The sequence below is a fragment of the Orcinus orca genome, chromosome 8 (genome assembly GCF_937001465.1).
Source record: "Orcinus orca chromosome 8, mOrcOrc1.1, whole genome shotgun sequence".
Lineage (NCBI taxonomy): Eukaryota > Metazoa > Chordata > Mammalia > Artiodactyla > Delphinidae > Orcinus > Orcinus orca.
The window spans coordinates 2934215-2955833 of NC_064566.1; the positions used below are offsets into that span (position 1 = coordinate 2934215).

At 59.6% G+C, this 21619-nt stretch overlaps 1 protein-coding gene across 7 annotated transcripts in view; it reads left to right on the top strand.

The window, feature by feature from the left end:
* Nucleotides 1-21619, top strand: part of SHANK2 (SH3 and multiple ankyrin repeat domains 2) — a 559408-nt gene that overhangs the window by 264365 nt on the left and 273424 nt on the right. For 6 of the 7 annotated variants that reach the window (XM_049713021.1, XM_049713018.1, XM_049713020.1 and 3 more), the window contains one exon: nt 15781-16096. In XM_049713021.1, coding sequence (XP_049568978.1) covers nt 15781-16096 — 316 coding nt within the window. Of the gene's footprint in view, nt 1-11120; nt 11464-15780; nt 16097-21619 lie in introns of those variants that run through there. The other variant, XM_033402506.2, reaches the window with a different exon arrangement.

Here is a 21619-nt window from a genome sequence, read left to right on the forward strand (position 1 = left end):
GGGCTGAAGACCCCTCCCCTCCTCCCACTGCTCTCCCACTGAAGGGGCCTCTGAAAGGCCATGTGCAAAGGACGCCACCAGAGCCCCACTTACAGGCTCAGAGAGGTCATTCAGCCTGTCTGTGGTCACACAGCTAAACCTCGGCACAGGTGCAACCAGGACTGGCGGATGGCAGGGCCCTTGCAGTAGCCACTGTGGCCCTGGGGCTCTGTGGCCCACATCTTGACCACCTCGGGCCCGCCCACGGTGTCTCTGGGAGCCGGCCCGGGCTGCCCCAAAGGGAAAGGGTGCTTCCTCCCCCAGAATGGCTTTCTCTTTCCAGCTTGTGTGTTGGCCCCAAATCAAGGGAAGGCAACACTGTCTTCTAATTTAAGAAGAGTGAGTGATCTGAAAGTCTTTTCAGACATGATGAGGTGTTGGGCGTGCACAAGTGCTTTGGGGGTCCCCGAGGGCTGCACGGGCATCACCTACGGCCTCGCTGTCCCGCTGAGGTCTGGCAGGCAGCGGGGCACCTGAGACAGACAGACAAGGTCCCCCCCATCCTGCAGGAGCCCCGAGTGAATGGGGGGGACGCACAGAAGGTGGCCAAGTCCCACGGGCCTGGCACCCTGCCGGGAAATAGGGCTGTGGTTGCAGGTGGACCACTTGATAGGGAGGGAGTGGTCCCCTCTGGGACTGAAGGATGGGGTGGGGTGGGCTCCAGGGACGGCTGCCCAGGCTGTGGCAGCCACTGAGACTTGACGTAGATGGGTGTGTCAGCTGGACACCCCGGACGAGGTAGGAAACAGCACAGGAGAGACAGGTAGACGCCCCCCAGCCCTCCCCCGCCCCCACCAGTCCCCTCATCCTGCAGGAGCTGGCTCGCCCAGTGAGTGGGGAGGACAGGCAGAGGGGCTGGTGACATCTCGGGGGCTGGTGCAAGCACCCAGGTCAGGGCTGAAATTCCAGGCCCTTCTGGGACATCGAATTGCAGGGCTTGGGTTCAGTATCAGCTGCTGGGTCAGGGATGGGGCTAAGGGCAGACCCCACCCCCCAGCCCCATGGCCAGGCTGTGTGACCTCAGGCAGGTTGCTGAAGTGCTCTGGGCCTCAAGGGTCCTCCAGTGCACAACGGGGGGGAGTCGCCACTTGGCACGGTCGTGGGGAGAAGGGACAGATAGGAGACACGCGTAGCAGTCATTGTCTACTGCTTCCACTTTTGCTGTTGTGGTGACTATTGTCTTATTTCTGGATCCCACGTCTTTTCTACATTTCTGCAAGAGAGCAGAGCAAGCCAACGTGTCTGTGGGGCCCCAGTGAAATCCATCAAGTCCCTTTGACCTGGGGAGGCCTGCCCTGAGTCTCAGAGGTACCCCAGGGCCCAGGTGGCCAAGTGGGACCCTGCCCAGCAGCCCTGAAGATCCTGTGGTTCCGTCCTCGGCCTGCCGGGGTTCGGGGGTGCCCATGGCCTGCAGGCTCCAGCCTCGCTGTGTGGCTGCCCAGCTCCCCCTAAATCGCACACTCGGCCCCAAGAACCCTCTCTCCTCTTGGAGAAGGATGCTCCACGGAGCTGACAGGGTCCTCGGGTCTGCCAGCCAGAAGGACTTTTAGTGGGCCTTCTGCTTGACCCCTTATTTGACATATGGGGAAACTGAGGCCCAGGGGAGGTGGGACCCACAGCCAAGCAGAGGTGGGATCAGGACGCACACAGGTGAGTCAGTTGACTTCCCCGTTCAGCATCACCTGCCCTCCCCCTGCCCCCCAAGGTGAGCCCCCTGCCCTCCCACTGCAGGGTCTACCCCACTCCCTCCTGTCCAGCGGTCGGGACACCACTGGCTGGCTTTGACGTTGAGGTGGAGGTGAGGCCAGCGCTGCCCCAGAGTGAAGGGCACGGGGTTGAGTGAGTTCTGGCACTGCTTGAGCCTCAATCTTCACGTCCGTAAAATGGGCATGAAAGGACCCACCTCACCTGGCTGTTGAGAGAACGGAACGTGTGACAGGCCTGGCCCTGGGCTGCGCTGGGTGGGCCTTCAGAATGGGGGGGCTACAGTGATGATGCAGGTATTAATGTTGGAGAAACGACCACCACCCCAGCCCTCAGAGCCCTCCCTCTGCTCATCCCAAATTGCTCATGGGAGGCAGCCGCCGTCCACATCTCTTCGCCTGACTTTCCGAGGCCACGGCCCACTGGCTGGCCCACCGGAGGCTGCTCTCCTCTCCTGCCCCTCGCGGTTGGGTTCTGCCTGGACTTGGGGTTTGCCTGACGGTGGCACCTGATCGAGCTCTGCTGCCAGCTCGACCCGGGAAGGAATTCATTTGAAGGTGAAATCAGTCACTGAGGCTTAATTAGTTCCCAGAATACAAACCTGCCTTAGGACCTGCTAGCGAGGGCCTGAACCCAGGTGGGACTGACACGGGGACCATCGCGGTGCTCACTCAGGGCTGTCACGAGCACTTCATTCTCCAGGCATCCCGGCACCTGTACAGGTTTCGATCCGCTAACACTTTGATCTAAAAGGTGGGGGCCCGAAACCTTCAAAGGCTGGCTTCTTGTGTTGAAACAAACCTGCCCAGTGTCTGTGATCCTTCCCACCAGGCTGCAAGGGCACCCATGGTGCCAGGAACAGCTGTATGTCTTGGCTTCCACAGTCAGTGGTCAAGGCACACCCAGGCTTCCTCACTCTGGCCTGTCTCTGCTTTGACACACTCACCATCTCCCCAGCGGACATAGCTGCTGCCTCTAGACACAGAGATCAGGGACTCACTGCCACGTACTGTGTGTGCATACAGGGGGGCAGTTGGGGAGATGCCTGTTTGCTTAATATATGTTTATGAACCCATGACTTCTACCTTCCAGTAATGTCAGAGCGGCTCAGGTTGGAGGAACCCTCCTGCTGATAACAATGACAAACTTGAGACAAAATATATAAAAATAACAACAACTGCTTTGAGCCATTGATAGGTAACTGAAAGCAGATGGAACCAGAGGGGCCAGGACCCTTGACAGAAGGGGAGTCCTCCAGGTGAGACCCACGTGAATGAGGGGGTTCCCTGATAGAAAGTGAGTTTCTCTGGGTTGAGGATCCAGCGGTTGGAGGTCAGGGTCAGGGCCACCTGAGTGGCTGGAAATGGGGGTGCAGGGGAAGAAGCTGGAAAGTGGATAGCCCCCAAATCGGCACATAAACCCCCCTCAAATCCTTGACTGACTTCTGAACTGTCATGTGCAAAATGAGAGTCCAGGGGTCCCAGTGGAACACAGTAGCTTAAAGCTCAACGAGCCAAGGGGAGACAATGTGGAGTCAGGTTCTGTCTCATTAGAGGAGTTTGTTTCTGCCAGAGCCCAGGAAGGGCCCCAGAACTCAGGACCTCCCATAAGGACCACACCAACAGAGATTTCCCCCAAAAGCCTAAAAGCCATGCCTTCACAGGACAAAGTGTTCTGCTGGTAATTTTACTCCCTGCCAGAGGAACTCAACACTCTTCAGAGGAAGATAACAAGACCCAGAGTCTCTACAACATATCAAACACAATGGCTGATATAGAATCAAAAATGACTAGACAAGCAAAGAAGCAGGGAAGCATGACATGTAATCAAAGGAGACCTCAATTAACAGAAGCAGACCCAGAGACAACCCAGATGTTCATAGGCAGACAAGGACCTAAAGTAACTGGAACGTGTATTTATAAGCTCCCTCTTGGTGCCAGGTCTTGTGTTGTATCCTGTGTAAAGCCCCTCCCCCACCCATGCCTTCCAGAAGGTTCCAGCTGTGGGGTGGAGGTGTTCATGGTGGGAAGAGTTCTAGAAACAGGTATTTCATGTAGTGAGACAAGCACAGTGAAAGCCTCAGTGACAAAGTCCAGGATGTGAGGTAGGAAAGTACCATTCTTTCATTTGTTCATTCATCGAATCAAGGTAGAAAAGCACAGGTATCCAGTGGGAGGCTGGGCTGTGTTCTGGTGATGAAGTGGTGAATAAGACAGACGCAGTCCCTGTGGATAAAATACGGTAATATAAGCAAACTCACAAATGGTGTGATTTCAGTTTTTGAGAAGTGCAATGAAGGAAAAGTAACAAGGGGCTAAGAGAGAGAATAAGAGGGTTGCCTTTTTAAAAAGGATGGTCAAGAAACACCTCTGGGATGAGGCGACCTCGAGAGTGAGTGCTGAAGGATGGGGATTAGAGAAGCCAGCTCGAGGGGAGGGTAAAGGAGTCCATGGGGGGGCCACAGCAGAGGTGAGGCCCAGAGGGGTGTTCAGGGCACTGAGAGGGGCTGGCAGGGGCCTGTGGGGGGAGGGGCGGTGTGGAGGAGCAGGGGGAGTGGAGGTGATGGCATGAGGACCCCTGGGGGCCTATAAGGGAGAGCGACACAGCCTGCCACATGTGGTGTCTTTGAAGTTCAGGCAGCTCTAACAAAACACCACAGACAGGGCACGTTAAACAGCAGACATTTATCTCTCACAGTCCTGGAGGCTGGACGTCCAAGATCAAGGTGCCTACCAGTTCAGGTCCCGGTGAGGCCCCACCTCCTGGTTTGCAGGTGGTGCCTTCTCTCTGTGTCCTCATGTGGCAGAGAGAGATGTCTCTCCCTGCCTCTTCTTATAAGGGCACTAATCCCATCATGGCACCCCACCCTCATGACCTAATCACCTCCCAAAGGCCCCACCTCCCAATACCATCCCACTGGGAGTCAGGGCTTCAGCATATGAATTTGGGGGAGATAACCTTCTGTCTCTAGCACGTGGTCACTCTGGTTACCCTCCAGCCAGCTCAGGGGCTGCCTTTCAACAAATCGCTCTGTGTGTGGTTAACTTTTCAGTGTGTCCTCAGACATGTGGGCATCCGTGGCTGCAGAGGTTCACTCTGTGGGACCCTGGCACCTGCAGTACAGTCCCCAGTGTCCAGGCACCCAGAAGGCTTCCGGAAGAGGTGTCCACGTCTGGCCTTGGGGGTTGAGGGCGGTTCCATTGAGCAGTTGGGCAGGGTGGGCACTGGTGACTTGTCTCAGTGCCCTGAGCCTCAGTTTCCCCTGTGGGATGTCCAGATGTCCTCCGTCGCTGGGCTCTCAGAAGGGCCACCCAGGGTGGCTCTTGCTTTCTTTATTAAGCCACAGCGCTGCCCCTTGCCCCACCCCACCCGGGGAGAGCGTTTGCCCGGCATGCAGTGTCTCTGCGGGACTCCGGGGCACAGGCGGAAGCTGCACGGTGGGAGGGGCACAGGCAGGGTTTGGAGTCTACGGTCCTTCCAGAATGCACCTTGGGGACCCTCATCCTGTGTGGTCAGCCCCAGTTCAACCCTCCACAGCCCCTCTCCCTGTCCCTGCTCTGACCTTGGTCTTGACTCTAAAGCACTGCGTCAGGACTGGTGGGTAGCCCCTGCCAGAGCCCCTGACCCCTGCTACCATCAGCAGGGAGCCGGACCGCCCTGGGGAGAGACCCCCACCCCGGGGGTGTTCTGAAGCCCCCTCATCGGTGCCCCTTACCCAATTATCCAGGGGCCTCAATGGATCCTCCAGGAGCAAAGCTTCCCTCTGTGGCCCCAGCTGACGGGAACGTTACAAATCCTGCAGACACCTACATCTTTGTTCAAAGATAACCCCGCATTATTGCTGAGACGCCTTTTTATATCCCCTGTTATTTATAAAAGTATGATTCATTTAACAATTATTGTGAGATGGAGAAATGTTGCCTACTAACATTAAAGTTGCAGTTATCTAAAGCAACGCGGAAAGGAAGCAAGGTCTGCTACTTCGGATCAGGTGGGGAGTAAGCAGGAAGAATCCGGGTCTAGCCCACAGCCCCCCAGGACCCGCTGCCTCCCTGATCCTGGCTTGGTGAGCTGGGCGAGGCTCTCGCACACAGTTTCCTTTTCAGCGATTGGTTTTCGCTCCTGTAAGATAAAGTGGAGGGCGGGGCTGGTGGGCCACTGAGACCCTCTGGAGTTTCGTTTCCTCTTTTCCGTTCCCCATGGGCCTCCTGTCTGTCGGGAGGCTACAGCCGCCTCCGCAAGTTTGCATTATGGCAGAGATAGACTCAGGGACTCTCCTGCTTACCCAGCCCCTGTCTCCATCCCAGCCAGCTCTCCCTTCTCCACACCCCCACAAGTAGGAGGCGGGGCCTGAGTGAATCCCCAGGCCGCTTGGAAAGAGAAGGGAAACAGCCACTACCTCTGGGATTTCAGGGCCTTGGAGACATTCGTATCCCAGCCCCAGCCCCGCCAGCTGGTCAGCCAGGGTCTTATTGAAGAGATCACTCTGGCTGTCGATGAAGAAAAGGAAGGTCCCAAAGGAGTTTGGTGGCTCTTAGTGTGCCAAGGGGGCCAGAGAGCCAGGCTCGCGAGCTGTGTGGCCAGGCTGGTAACCAGCCCACGCGGCTGTTCCGTGGAGCCGGCGCCGCCCTGAGGCCACGCCCACTGGCCCCGTGGCGTTGCTCCTCCTGAAGCAGAGCCTTGGCCGTGCCTCGGGTTGCCTGGAGCCCCGGCAGCAGCGCAAAAGCTGAAAGAATGAGCCCCAGCTCCCCCCACCCCCAGACAGGCAGGACGGGGGGTGGGGACTCTGCAGACACAGCAAGGACACTGAGGATACTGGCCTGACCGATGTCCAGCGCGCCTGCCCGTGCGTAACGGGCGACAGCCCTGCAGGGCCGTCCTTCTCTGCTGCCCAGCAGGGCAGCTGGGCCTCCAAGGATCGGGCAGGGCCTGGGCGGACATGGGGGTGGATGGAGGTAGGATGGGGCAGAGAAGGGAGGCGATTTCAATACAACCAAGGAGACCAGCTTGGTGGGCCTGGAGGAGGGCCTGGGGACACGCAGAACAAAGTAGAAGCTGGACTCGCCACCTCCCTCTTTTCCGGTTCATTCATTCACTCATGTCCACAGCAGTGGGAGCACACCCCGTTTGCGGGACGATAGGGGAGCTGGACGCTAGACCTGGTTTCAGGAAGATTGATGTTCCCTGGAGCCGGGAAGTTCCCCAGGGTGGCCCTCGGTTGGGCGGGCGGTGTGGGGGGTGTCTCTCCAGTGACTGGATCCATCCGGGAGACTTCCTGGAGGAGGCGGCACCCAAAGAGGCCATGTAAATGCATTCTGAGGGACCTTGGAGGGCTTATCACAGGCACAGGGGCAGGGTGGGTGCCGGGTAGATTGACTTGGGATTCACTCACAGATTTTTTTTTTTTTAGTTAAATGTATTTACTTAGCAGTTGCACATTTAGCCGTGGCAACCTTCAAGGCCAGGCACTGTTACAGATATTGATTTGATCCTCGCCTCCTGTGTGGCGACACCATTCACATCCCCACTGATAGAAGAGGAAATGAATGTACGGAGATATATCGCGACTTTCCCCGGACACAGAGCTGGGAGGTGAAGGGGCTGGGACTCGACCCCCAGGAGGCTGACCTCCCCCTTTTCGTGCTCTAAACACGACTTATGCGATCCCACAGCCAACACTGGGAACGCGTTGGGTTATTCCTACCTTACAGATGGGGAAACGCAGGGCTAGGGTGCCTGACCAGCCCATAGCCGCCCAGCAGTAAGACACAGAGCCGGCCCCTAACTCAGATGCTGGCCCACTTGCCCTCACCGGGCTCTTTCCCCGCCGGCTGGCACGGCGAGGAGAGGTGGGCTGACTGTCCACGCCTGAGACCCACCAGCCCCACAGACTCTCACCAGGCTTGCTTATAACACCTGGCGCATCCTCCCTGCCAGGACTTCAGAGCGTCTTGAAATGTTCTGATGTGCGAACAGCCTTTTTCATAGGAAAAATGAAATTATTTTCAGCCTGTTATCAGGCAGTTGTCAAAAGACTTGGCAGATGAAGGGCTTAGACAGTGAGGGTTTGGGAGGCGGCCAGAGCGAGCGGGGGCAGGGGGCGCAGAGGCCAAAGCTGTGCAGGCCGGGGTAGGGGGGCATGGGGCGGGCGGGAGGATGGGGCCGCGTCACGCATCGTTTATGATTTACTTATTGCTTCTTGCCGACGGCCTGGCACTGGACTCGGGCTGGGTGGGGCTGAGGTGATGCTAAAGGGCCAGGCCAGAAGGCTGACAGCTAGGGGTTCGTTCTGGGGTGACCTTCATCCTTCCCGGAAGCTATCTGATTTGGGGGGCCTCCATCTAATCCCTCCTCCTGCCTTTGTGTCTTTCAAACAGGCCCCAACTCAAAAGATGCTCATTTATCCTTTGAGGTGGACGGGTGGGTGAGCAGGTGGACAGATTCACCAGGTAGCATCCAGGTCCCCACCCCCTGCCACCTGCCACCCGCCTCACCCCAGCCAGCCCTGCTTGGACCCAGAATTCTTCTTCTCCCTTCTCCCCCTCGTTTGGAATGAAATCCATTTGGAACCAAACCTCAGTCAGCAGGAATGTGACCAGCACAGCCTCTGATAGTCACTTGGGATGCTCCGGGAAAGCCCCGTGTAGGAAGAAAGGGTCTAGGAGTTGATGGGAGGAAAGCTTAGCCAGCTTTGGGCTGGGCTCCGACACCTCCAAACCTACTTTATCTGTTGGGATGAAGTCTGTGCTTCGAACGCCTCAGCTTTCCCTTCCAATCAGTATGTGGCAGGTGCGGGCATGTTGTCTGTGTGACGGTAAAGGAGACTGGTGCACATGGGTGCAGAGCCAGCACACAGGTAGTGAGCTCCCTGTTGCTGGAAGTATTCAAGGAGAGCATGCCTGCCAGTGGCGAGGAGGTTTTGCATGGGCGAGGAGGGTGAAATCAGGAATGGACCACCTCCTCCCCAAAGCCCGGCAGGATTTCTGTGGAGCAGAGCCTGGTCCGTGGGGCCGGGCACACAGTAGGTCTGCACATGAACCTAAGCACTGGCTCCTAGTCTTGGGGAATTGTTTGCTCAGTTTCCTGGAAGGGTGATTGGAAGAGTTGTCTGCTTATTAGAAGAACTGAAGGTGTCTGGAATGGGAATCCTTTGGCTAAGGGGTGTTTCCTGGTGTTCCTCAAATTCTGTTATGTCCAGAGTCTGCTCTTATGCCCCCACCCCGCCACTCATGCAGCCTGGGAGGGAGCCAGAACCTTCTCTGTCCTGACCACTGCTGCATCCCCTGGGCCCGCACAGCTCGGGTCCACACGCGTGATGGGACGTAGACCCTGGGCGGGGGGTGAGGGGTGATGGAGAGACCCGCCTGCCCCTCTGCCCGGGGCCAGCCAGCCTGTTTCCTGGTTACAGGGTCTGTCTCAGCGAGGCTCACCTCTCGGGTGAGCAGCCGGGAGGCCCCCTCGTTTCCAAACTCTGCTCCTACCTGTGGACAAACGCACCCGTGAGGGTCACTCCAACACAGTGACGGGGACGTGGGCTGGGGGCTGTCCCACCTGGGCCACGTGTAAATGCCCTTTGGGCATCTCTGGTTCTGCTCCCAGCACAGGGGCAAGGGCTCCGCCCCAGGTCCACAGCGGGGGAGCCGGCGATGGCCCGGCACCTCTGGCCTTTGGCGAGGTCGCCGCCCATCAACCCCGAAACACACGCACTCTCTGCTGACAGCCAAGGTGGCAGCGCCACAGCAAAGATTGTCGCGGGCACTTGGTGCGGGAGAAGCTCACGCTCTGGGACAGTGTCAATCACTAGCAGATGGAGGGAGGGTTGAGCACCGCATCGCCGCCCACTCCCCAGAGGGTTTCCTGGGCTGGGCAAGCGCTCGGGACCAACATGGCAGGGCCCCGGCCTCCGGGGGAAGTCCCTAGTTTCACCGTCCCTGTGGCATCCTGTCCCAGCCAGGGCAGATGGCCAACAGCCCCCCGATAAACTAGACTTCCCCACCCTGAAGACCCCTGGCGAGTAAACCCGGTGGCAGAGCTGCAGGCTCCCCAAGTGGAAGCGGCTGTGTCCTTGTTCGTGACGCTTTCTACATCCGAGAGAGATGCTTCTGGAAGCTTTTCAGCCTTGCACCAAGGTCCAAGGACATCCAGCTGTGCCAGCGCCACCTCTGTCCCCCAGGGACGTGAGTGGTGAGGGGCAGGTCGTGGGGTCTTTGTTGATAAACTGCACCAGCGGCCGAATGTCTCCTGGGGCAGAAATGGCCTGGGCGCTGGCATGGCGGGGGAGGGTCACCGGGGGCGGGGTTTGAAGGCAGCTCCAAGCTGTGCGATGGGGCGTCGTGGGAGTGCAAGGAGGATGAGGCTCAAATGCTCGGCTGGTACAGGGCACCCAGTCTCCATTCTCGCTACCCTGGAGAGACCGTTTGGTGGGACGTCCCGCCAGCCTGGGCATCCCGTGAGGAGATGTTCCCAGTGCTTACGCTGCCATTTTTGTTGGCACAAAGCATGTCGACCATATGGAATTCAACTTACAGGCTCCCGTTGCTTTTCCTCATCTCCTCCCATCTTTCTCTCTTGCTCGCTCGCTCTTTTTTTTTTTTTTCGAATTTCAGAAGCAGTTCTCTTAGCAACAGAAAAAACACACACTTAATTACAGCCCCAGCAGCAGATGCGTCGGGTGGCAGAGCCCGCTCCCTGAGATGCTCCGTTTAGTTTTCGGGAAGACCTTTCTCCTTGTGTAGAAATAACCCCGTTCCACCTGCCGTGGGGCTCGCCAGCCATGGCCCCTCCCTTTGTGTTTCCTGCACGGGCAGAACTTTCTCCCTGTCGCCTCTCCCTGTGTCTCCCGGACTCTGTAAGGAACGTGCAGCGTGGCTCTGAAAACGCTCACTTTTCTCAGCTGCCTGGAATTAGGGCGAGCCGTGCGTGGCTGGGCTGCAGTTTGTTTTATCTCTCTTTTGTTTCAAAAAAAAAAAGGAGGGTGGGTGGAAATCCTGTTTTCTCCAGGGTCATTACCTCCAAGGGGGAGGCGGGGGGGAGCCAGAGAAGCAATGGGTCCTTGTGTGTGATTCTCGCCAATGGAAATCTGGGTCATGTTCAGAAATTCCAGGAGGCTGGCACCGGCCGCCCAGTTAACACGGGTCTGGCGCGCGGCTTATCTGGAACCGGGATGTTTTATCTCCTCGACTGGCTCCCCACATCAGCTGGCGGACAAACGGCATTCGAGAGCATTTGGCTTTTTCTTTAAAATGAAAATCAGCGAAGCACAGTGCATGCCATGTAGCCCCGGGCGCCTCTGAGCGGGAGTGGCCGGAGCCCCAGCCGGAGGGTCCTTGGGTCATCGCGGGGGGGGGGGGGGGGGGCGGGGGGGGGTTCCGGCTCACCGATGCACTGATCACAAAAGCAGGGTGGCACCGCTCACATGACGGGCGCGGGGAGAGGCCGCGGGCTTTGAGAGCAGCCCCAGTCTACGCACAGTTGGCTCCCAGCTGACAGGCAGAATATGGGGTGGGCTTTGTCACCAGCATGCTGGGTCTGGCCTGCCCAGCTGTGCTTGGGAGCCGGCAGTGCCCAGAGGCCCGCCACCGCTCCCCGGGTCCGAGACGCTCCAGAGCCCAGGGGCCGGCTCCCCTTCCTCCCATCCGAGAAGGTTATATAATGAGCGGACCACTGCCGAAGTCGGAGGGAAAATGAAGTCTTTGTTAAATGCCTTCAGCAAGAAGGAAGGTAAGGAACGAGCTGTAGGGTGCGTGGCGCACAGGAACGAGCAGTTTCTTACTGATTCTCCCGGGGAGCTGGGGCCTCCCTTTCCTCCTAAAATTGCTGGTCGTTCATCCCCGCCACGGAGGGGAATAATTACTCCTGGGGGGCGAAAGGGCTTTGTTGTAGTTGGTCTGGAATTTTAACCCACTTGAAGGTGCCGGGGTTTTTTTTGTTGTTGTTGTCGTTTTCCTAAGTCTCCAGCCCCTTTGCAGAATTGTGGCATGTGCATCCCTGGTGCTTCCAGAGGGCAGTTTAGGAACTAAGACCTGGGGAAAATAGGAAGTTTGACTCTAGTCTGTCCGCTACCTGGAGCACATGCGGAGCACTTGGGCAGGAGTAAGGAAGGTCAGGGCACTGCTGGCCGCCCCGGCCGGGTGGACGCTTTCAAAACCACCGCTCGGCTGTCCTTGGCCGTCCCCGGGTTGGAGCGGATGGGAGATGCAGCGCGGTAGACTTTAAAAGTGCAGCTGCTTTTTCATACCTTGTGTGACTTGTATTGTGGAAAAGAAACGTGTAAGTAAATGCATGGAAGACAGCTAAGGAAATATCCACCCACTTAGAGTTTGCAGATTGCCTGGAAGAAGGAAACAGTTGGGTGGAATATTAATTATTTTCAGACAGGAAGAGAGTTATTTCTAACCCTTTTCACACAAATACCCCCAACATTTCCACGGCTGGTTCCAGTTAGTTTGTCAGACAGGGAGCTCTTGTTTTATGAAATCGGGAGGTTTATGAAGACGTGAGTTTAGAGGGATTAAAAAGATATTTCCCAGCCCAAGCCATAAGATAAACATGGAAGAAATTTCCAATGATACCGCACAGGAAACGAACTTAATGTGAATCTTGGTGTTTAAGCGAGATAATTTTCATTAGAGCGTTCACCCTGACGTCACCTAGGCGATTCCATCCGAGTAACTCGATGGGTCCTCAGGCAGAATGTATTTGCAAAAGTCCCAGCTTTCATCCCTGAATCTTCCAAGGGCAGCTGCCCCATGTGAATTGTGGCCACTCTCAGAAAGACCTCTTCCGCCTGGTTCTCGGGAACGTTTAGAAAGAACAGACTTTGTCTGTGCTCGTTTGCTTACATGATGAACCCAGATTCGCCTTCTGGGACTTTGGTCTTGGTAATCTGTGCACAGCATGAGGGTTTCAGGCGGGTATGTGGTGTTTTGCTCATTGTGTTCTCTTCTTCCCTCAGTTTTTCTTCCCTTGTGAGCCTCTCTTAGCCATTGGCAGGGCTCCCCCCCCGCCCCCAAGTTCCATCACTTTCTGTCAAGGGCGTTAGTACTGTACGCACCCGGTTACATGGGTCAGAAAAATAGAATTGACTGTAGGTAGGGTCAGGGAGGCTGGGAGGCTCGGCCCAAGTTCGCGTCATGGAATGTGGGCGTTTCCTGGTCTCGGGGTGTCCCCTTTGAGCTGGGGTCCCCCTCCCCCCGGTCCCCCCGGGCCTGTCCTTGGGTGGGGGGCAAGGAGGACGAGCCGGGAGCCCGAGGGGGCTCTACCCCCAGCGTCTGCCTGAGAGCCTGGCTCCCTCCTGGTGCTGTGGTCCTGCAGCCAGCGGGCTCTGTGAATGGAGAGCTCCGCTGCTCTCGGAGATCCTGGAACCGCCGTCCTTTGCAAGGTCTCCGCACCCCCACCCCCCGCCCCCGCCCACTCCTCTGCCGGGCGGGGCTCACATCACCCTCTGTCATTCCAGAAGTCTTCTGGCCTCCATCGGACACTGACAGAGGGAGTGACAAGGATGAGCTTCTCCCTGGTGACCAGCAAACACAAACCCGGCACTTTTCCCCAAATTGAGATTTTACTAGGAGGTGGGGGTAAGGCCTGGGCTGATTCCCCGGTGGGCTGAGCGCTGGAGAGGGCGGCCTCTTGGGCCCTGGAGACAGGGGTCCGCAGAGCATGCCTCTCCTCCATCTCCCTCCCGGCCGGGCTTTGAAGAGTTCCTTTGCTTTGAGGACGCAAGTGATAGTGTCTCTTGCCCTGACAGACAGGCTTCAGAGGAAGCAGGCTGGCATGAGGGTGCGGCTGGAAAGAGCGTGACCTCCCCCGTGGGTCGCTTCCAAGTTCTCACAACTGTAGGAGCCAGATGTGGATTCTGAGCGTGCGTCCTCGGGAAGCCTTGTGACATTTCCGTGTGGCTCCCCTGGGTTGGCTACATCTCTGCTTTCCCAGGACTGCCCTGCATCCCAGGGAGGCAGCAAAGGGGTGCACTTGGTCACAGCTGTCTCAGTGGAGCCCTGCCCGCGCCACCTCTGTCCCCGTGAGCCCTGCCCGCACCGCCTCTGTCCCCGTGAGCCCTGCCCGCACCACCTCTGTGCCCCGTGAGCCCTGCCCGCGCCGCCTCTGTCTCCGTGAGCCCTGCCCGTGCCACCTCTGTCCCCGTGATCCCTGCCAGCGCCACCTCTGTCCCCCGTGAGCCCTGCCCGCGCCACCTCTGTCCCCGTGATCCCTGCCAGCACCACCTCTGTGCCCCGTGAGCCCTGCCCACGCCGCCTCTGTCCCCGTGAGCCCTGCCAGCACCACCTCTGTCCCCATGAGCCCTGCCCGCGCCACCTCTGTCCCCGTGAGCCCTGCTCGCGCCACCTCTGTCCCCATGAGCCCTGCCCGCGCCACCTCTGTCCCCGTGAGCCCTGCCCGCGCCACCTCTGTCCCCCGTGATCCCTGCCCGCGCCACCTCTGTCCCCCGTGATCCCTGCCAGCGCCACCTCTGTCCCCCGTGAGCCCTGCCCGCGCCACCTCTGTGCCCCGTGAGCCCTGCCCGCGCCACCTCTGTCCCCCGTGAGCCCTGCCCGCGCCACCTCTGTCCCCCGTGAGCCCTGCCCGCGCCGCCTCTGCCCCCCGTGAGCTCTGCCCGCGCCACCTCTGTCCCCGTGAGCTCTGCCCGCACCACCTCTGTCCCCGTCAGCCCTGCCCTCCAGCGTGGGAGTGGGCTGGCAGCAGGGGGTTGCTATACTTGGTTTCCAGGACGAACCTCACCACCTCTGACGTTGGGCAGCTGGGCTGGTGGGTCCTGCAGGACCCCGTCCTGAACTGCTGACGCCGTTCTCTGAGGTGCTGGCTTCCCCAGGTCCAGATAAGCCCCCCGGAGGCTGTGTGTTGCCCGTGGCCCTGCGGGCCGGTTTGCAGACCGGCCGCCCAGGCTTCTGGCCAAAGTGTGCACAGCCTCGTGTATTGGACCTCGGCCTGGGGCAGCCAGCTCGAAGGGGGTCCGTGTCCTTTGCTGCTGGAATCGGCGTGTCGCTTCCCCTGCAACCCAGAGGCTTACATTGCTTTAGTCGCCTCTTCTTGGAAAGGACACCTTCTGTTTCTGGCCCAGGGCACGGGCCGTGTGGATTCCGGCCCTCACGGGCCCTGTGAGCAGTGTCCTCATTCCAGGTCCCTGGGTGTACTGATCTCACAGAGTGAGGGCCTTGCCTCAGGTCTAGAACTTCGTAAGAAGCATGGTGACACTTGTCAATCCCCTCCTGTCTCACGCTGCCAGGTCCTGGTTTGATGGGTAGAGAAAGGAGCCCAGTGGGGGTCGGGACAGACTGCTTCCCACCAGTAGAGCTGGGGACTGTGGGTGTCTGGGCTGCTCAAACCGCAGCCAATCCCTGTCTCCAGTCCTGGAGGCTGGAATCTGAGATCCAGGTGTGGGCAGGGCTGGTCCCTCCTGAGGCCTCTCTCCTCGGCATGTAGACGGCCGTCTCCTCCCTGTGTCCTCACGGGGTCATCCCTCTGTGTGTGTCTGTGTCCTGACCTCCTCTTCTTATAAGAACACCAGTCCTGTGGGGTTAGGGTCCCACCCCAGTGACCTCATTTTACCTTCCTCACCTCTTGAAAGACCCCCACCTCCAAATACAGGCACATTCTGAGGTCCCAGGGGTTAGGACTTCAACACAGGGGTTTGGGGGAAGACACCATCCAGTGCACACAGGGGCTCAGTTCAGGTCGTGGCGAGGAGGAGCTCCATGGCTGCCTCGGTGCCCTGACTGCCATGTGCGACGGGGCAGCCCGTCCTTACGCGGTCTCTGGGCTGCTGAGGGCATGGGCGCCGCCCAGATGGAAGTCAGACCCTGTGTCCCTTCCATCTCAAGTGCTGGCTTGAGCCTCTGTGGAAGGAAGACTCTCTTGGTCTCCACCCGTCTCTGCTCCTGTGTTGGGGTGAGTTCTGCACATGGCGGGGTCCCATGGGGGGATCGGTGCAGAACTCATGGTGTCCGTGTCCTTGGTGGCTGGGGGCCTCGATGACGGTGCCGTACGTGCCCTCACCCACCTCTCGCGTTCTCTCCGACGCAGTGCCCTTCCGAGAGGCCCCGGCGTACTCCAACCGAAGGCGACGGCCCCCCAGCACACTGGCCGCCCCCCGGGTCCTGCTGCGTTCCAACAGCGACAACAACCTCAATGCCAGCGCGCCTGACTGGGCCGTCCGCTCGGCCGGCCCCCACCGCAGCCTCTCGCCCCAGCTGCCGCAGCAGATGCCCAGCAGGCCCGACGGGGCCGTGAAGACCCTTGGGAGCTACACCTCCGGGCCCCGCAGCCGATCCCCCTCGCTCAACAGGCTGGGCGGCACCGGCGAGGACGGCAAGAGGCCCTGGCAGCCCTGGCACGTCGGGTAAGGAGCGGCCGGGTGGGTGGGCTCCCGTGGGGACCAGGGAGAGGGAGACCTCCTTGCTCGGAGCCCCTGGATTCTAGAACTCAGGGCAGGGCCAGAGGTTGAGCAAAACACCTGGTTTATTCCAGCCCGGATGTTAAGAACACTTGAAAACCAAACTTCTGCCAACTGCCCTGGCTCAGACCATCACCTGAGAGCAGCCAGGCTGGCTTGGGCAGCCGCAGGTGTTGGAGTCCGTCTCCTTTCCCTGTGCATTGGCTTCTGGGTCTCAGAAGTGAAGTGTGGACAGACAGGGAGCTAGGGGCCCCAGCCTGCCCTGGGCTGAGGGCTCCTCCAGGGGATACGTTTTTCTTTGTTCCTTTGTTTGTTTTATTGAAGTACAGTTGATTTACAATGTTGTATTAATTTCTGCTGTACCACAAAGTGACTCAGTTATACATATATGTATTCCTTTTGTACCCTCTTTTGGGTGCCCTTGTATGCTCGTTTACCGTTATGGTTTATCCCAGGGGATTAGATAGCGTTCCCTGTGCTGTACAGGAGGGCCTTGTTCGTCCATCCTCTGTATAATCGTCTGCATCTGCTGATCCCAAGCTCCCAGTCCTTCCCTCCCCCACCCCCTCCCCCTCGTCAGCCTCGAGTCTGTTCTCTATGTCCGTGAGTCTGTTTCTCTTTCACAGATAGGTCCATTTGTGCCATATTTTAGATCCCACGTATAAATGACAACATACAGGGCCCGTCTTTCTCTCTCTGATGGACTTCACTCAGGACGATCATCTCTAGGTCCATCCATGTTGCTGCAAATGGCATTATTTCATTCTTTTTTATGGCCGAGTAATATTCCATTGTATATACACCACATCTTCTTTATCCATTCATCTGTCGATAGACATTTAGGTTGTTTCTCCAGGCGCCATGTTTACCGTCAACACACCTTAGCCAGAATGAGCCCTCACACTCGTAGCCACCAGACACCCTGGCACAGGTGAAGCTCCGAGGGGGCCACGTCCTAGTGCTGGAGCCCGACAACCCCCCCCCCCACCAGACTCAGTAGCAGCCCCGGCTGGTCCTCTTGTGTCTGCCCACGAGGCAGGGGCAGGGGGAGCGTCCCGGCAGACTCTGAAGCAGCCCGGGGGGTGGGAACCCCATTCCATCCCCTTTCTAGAAGAGGAGACAAGGCCAGCATAGGCCAGAGCGTGGACCCCCTCGGGCGTCTCACTCGGGCCGTGGGCACCCTCTGACTGCCCTGTGTCCCCAGCAGTCAGGGGGGCTGCATTCCCACCCAGAGCTCCAGCTCCCGGGCATGCTGTCCACCTCCTCACTGGCCTTCAGAGTTTGTCAGGCCGGGATGTGACTCCCTGGGGATGGGCTCGTCACTGGGGCCTCAGTGCTGTTGAAGCAGCCAAAGCAGTGACCCTTCTGACCCCGTCACCACCTCTGCGATCTCATGTGGACCCACGAACTGCTCCGTGCGCCTCAGCCCACCTGGCTCGTTCCCCACAGAGGACCCTGCAGCCTCCCATTTCCCAGATGAGAGCACTGAGGCCAGGTCATGAGAGTTGTCCTCCTTGAACTCTGTCCTCACCCACGGTGGCCCAGCGAGAGCCGGCACACTGGTGTGTCCTGCCCGGCGTGGTGTTTCTGGTGAGGGTTGAATGCCCCCTTTGGTCCGGCCTTCTGCCTCGTGACCCGGTTCCCCATCCCACCGTGCCCCGTTCACCTGGGCTCACCACACCTGCCTGCGGTGAGTCTGTCCAGCCGTAGTCACTCCTGACGCCACGCCCCCCAGCTCCGGTCGGGGATGTCAAGGAGGCGGCCGGGCTCAGCCCGGATGGAGGGCTCAGTGGTTCACGTGGTCCTGGGAGAGGGCCGATTGCTGTGGCCGGGGGCAGCAGGACAGGTGTCCGGGCTGCAGCCGTGAGGGCGTGGGGAGAGCGGGCCCGTGGCAACCCCAGTCTCCTGGCCCCGTCTCGGTGCCAGCGCCCGGAGGCCCACATCGGCGCTGGAGCCCATCTGCGCTTCCCCCCTGGAGTCTCATTCTCACACCCGAGAGCCCATCCTTCCTCTGGTCTAGATTCTCGCTCTGAGTCACCCCAAGGGAGAATCCCAGGTGCTGCCGAGTGCCATAAAGCTAAATTAAAGGGCTCCCCCGAGGCCTCAGATTCCACTTCACACCGTTAGCTGGAATTATGACTATAATTTTGAAGAGAGTGTGTCCCCTTCCTCCAGTACAAAATCTAATAAGATACCAAAGGCAGGGTGGCCAGGGACTTGCAAAAGCTGCAAGCGAAATATTGCTGTGCAGAGAGGACGGCAGCTGGCGTGTTGCAGGGACCCCATCTGACTGTCCCTGATGTCCTGTGGGGTGTGTGTGTGTGTGTGCACACTTGTGTGTCCATGTGTCTTTGTGTCCATGTGTGCATTTGTGTTTGTGTGTGTGTGCGTGCATCTGTGTGATGGTGTGTGTGTGTGCGTGGACTTGTGTGCCTGTGTGTGCACTTGCATGCCCATGTGTGCACGTGTGTCCGGATGTGCACGCATGTGTGTGTGTGTGCCTGTGTGCTCAGGATCTGCTCACTCAGCAGCTACGCACTGACAGGAGCCCCTTGAGTTGCTGGGGTCCTGCCCCCGAGACTCCCGTGTCATAAAAGGGATCTGCCAGGCACCCTGGTTCCCCGCGGTCGCCAGGATAATGGTGGCATTTGAGCCACACGCAGGCTCTCTGCTTTCACACCTGTGCTCAGGCGTGGACACGGCCGTACACGCAGCCCCAGTGATGGGGTACCTGCGCTCAGGGTACCACAGCACAGCCCCTGGGCCTTATGGGGGCCCAAGGAGGCAGCTGAACCCTCCATCCCGTCTCTGTCTTCACAGCTCAGAGCCCAGCCCTTGCCTGGGACAGACGGGGACCCTTGCAGGGAGGCCACGGCTCCCAGCCTCGGGGTTGCCCAGGTGCCCCCAGAGCGCTTTCTGGTTATCACAGAACCCAGAGGTGGGTTGGGATACTCCCCAGTCATGGAGGGGAGAGCCCCAGCCCCACACGGACCCCTCTGTCTGCGGATCCTGTCTCAGTGGGTAGCCGCCAACCCGCCAGTTGCATCCAGCTCTGCCTCCTACCTGCTGTGTGACTTGGGGCAAGTCACTCAACCATTCTGTGCCTCCGTTTTCTCATATGTAAAAGGGGACCTGCTGGGTTTGGGCCGAGGAGGCTGCTGAAGGGAGCACCCGCCACGTGCTGAGACCCGTGTAAGTTCCACAGACATGTTGGCTGCCTTGGTTTCCTCATCGTAAAAGGCGTCTTGACCGACCCTCTGACCGCTGCAGAGGAGGCCATCCTGGTGAGGGCTGCGGCTTGGGCAAAGCAAGGGGCAGGGGAGGTGGAGGGCGTCAGGCCAGCCTGAGGGAGTCCCAGCGTCCTGAGCATCTGGCGGGGGTTCCCTCTGGCTGCCCACCCCACCTCACCCCCTCCTTCCTCTCTCGCTGCCCACGGGGAATTCTGACCACTCAGCGCCTCTCCCTCGGGCAGAGCCCTGAGGCGCCGGGAGTGTGATGGGCACCTCCACGTGGCCAGAACCGGCCTCGGACCAAACCCTCAGGTGTAGGCTTGACGAGATGGGGCCGAGGCCCCCCAGCTGCCCAAGCCCCACACACCCATCCCTGGGCTTCTGCCAGCCCTGGACGAGCGGCTTCCTCCCGGGCCTGGGCTCTGCGCTGTGGGCCAGGGCAGCTTCCCACGTGGAGCCAGCCCTCGATAGCCAGCCGACCTGAGTGCAAATTAGAAGAAGGAAGAGGGTTCAGAATGGACGGGAACCCGTCTGCCTGCAGCCCGTCCCGGTGCCCTGCCTCACCTGGAGGCTCTGCATGCGCCTGCCTGCGTCGCCCTCTAGTGGCGCCCACTGGCATGGCTGGTCCACGTTGCTAAGAACCGGCCTGAGAAGGGGTTTCGCTGGGTGGCCCCATCACCCACCACCGGAGTGTGGAGAGGAGTGCGGGTCCTCCTAGGATCCCTCCCAGCTGCCCTGTTCTCGCCAGGTTGGGAACAGCTCTTGACGTATTCCCGCAAAGCTCGCCAGCTAGTCCTGAGGGCTGCCCTGGCCTCACCGGCACCAGGGGGCGTGCCGGCCACCCTCCCACCAAAGGAGCGGTTCCAGGGTGCGTTGGGCTCGGCAGAGAGGAAAGCCTGCTGCGTGCAGGCAGCGAGGCTGGCTGGCTGTGTCCTGCGCGCCCAGCTCCCCCATGGGCAGGGGCTGAGCGGGAAGGGCTCCCAAAGTCTGTCTCTCAACCACGTTGCTTTCGTTTCCCTGAACTCGGCTCTATGGGCGGAGCGGGGGTCCCCGAAGGGTCTGGGTCAGTGGGAATCCACCCCGCCCTGCACATCCCTTCCGGGAGATATGCCCCCATCTGGGCAGACTCGGGGGGTGACAGGGCGCTGTGGGGCCCCCCTGGCTCGCGCCTGTCCACCGCCGCGCACGCTCGTCCCGCCTCTTGGGGACACAGGGACCAGGATGCCAGAGCTGTGCTCCCCGGCGGCACAGGGACCTGGTTTCCTCGGTGAGAGCTGCTGTGCTGCTCCCCGCCACGTGCCCGTCCTGACCCAGAAGGCGGGAGGGCGTCAGCAGACAGGGCAGGGGTGGAGTCGGGCTGTCCCCCGCCACCCTGCCCGCTGCCCGAGCCCGGGTGCTAACGGCATGTCACCCAGACGTCAGGAGTAGGGGGTCCGTGAGGAGGTGGCCCCCTGGCGGGTAGGCGGGGCCAGGTGAAGGGGGCATCCCGGGACAGCAGGTGCATCCGGCCTGCTGAGGAATCGGGTCCGGGCACCACACGGGCTGCGTTTGCCTGTCACTTTCTGTCCTTCCGCACTGGGGACATTCAGTGTTTGCTGTCTCAGCTGGTGGCATAAACGCGTGAACAACCGGCCTGTGATGGGCGCTCACCGTGCAGAGGCGAACACCCGAGAAATGAGGGCGGGAAGCGTGTCAGCCCCGGGGTTGATGTAGTCGATGACAGGGAGCCCCTGACAGGCTGACTCCCCCAGAGGCAGAGCTCACACAAGTCAGGGCTCAGACCTCCCTGGGGGAGACGAGGGGCCTCCACGGAGGAGGGGGGCTCCGGAGGTGGAGAAGCGGGCCAGCCAGGCATCCGGGAGAGGCAAGGGGTCCTGTGTGACCGGAGCAGAGCGTGGGAAGGTACAGGGAAGGACGCACCTTCCAGACTCTTCCCCATCCCTCGGGGGCTCTAGGTGCCCACGCCCTGCCGCCTGGAGCCTTGTGTCTGCAAACAGGCAGAATCCCAACGCCGGTGGCCTGGGGCTGTCCTGGAGTGTGTCGGGGCAGCTGGACAGTGCGGGTGCTCCGAGGCGGGCACACTTCTGAGATCACGGGGGGTCCCACTTCTCTGGAGTCCACAAAAGCCCCCGTTGCACACTGGCCGCCCCAGCAGGACGGGACGTCTAATGATTGCCCATCCCCGAAGCACCTCCTCAGGACCTTGTGGGGAGGCTGTAGCGTGTGGGGTGCTGGCACC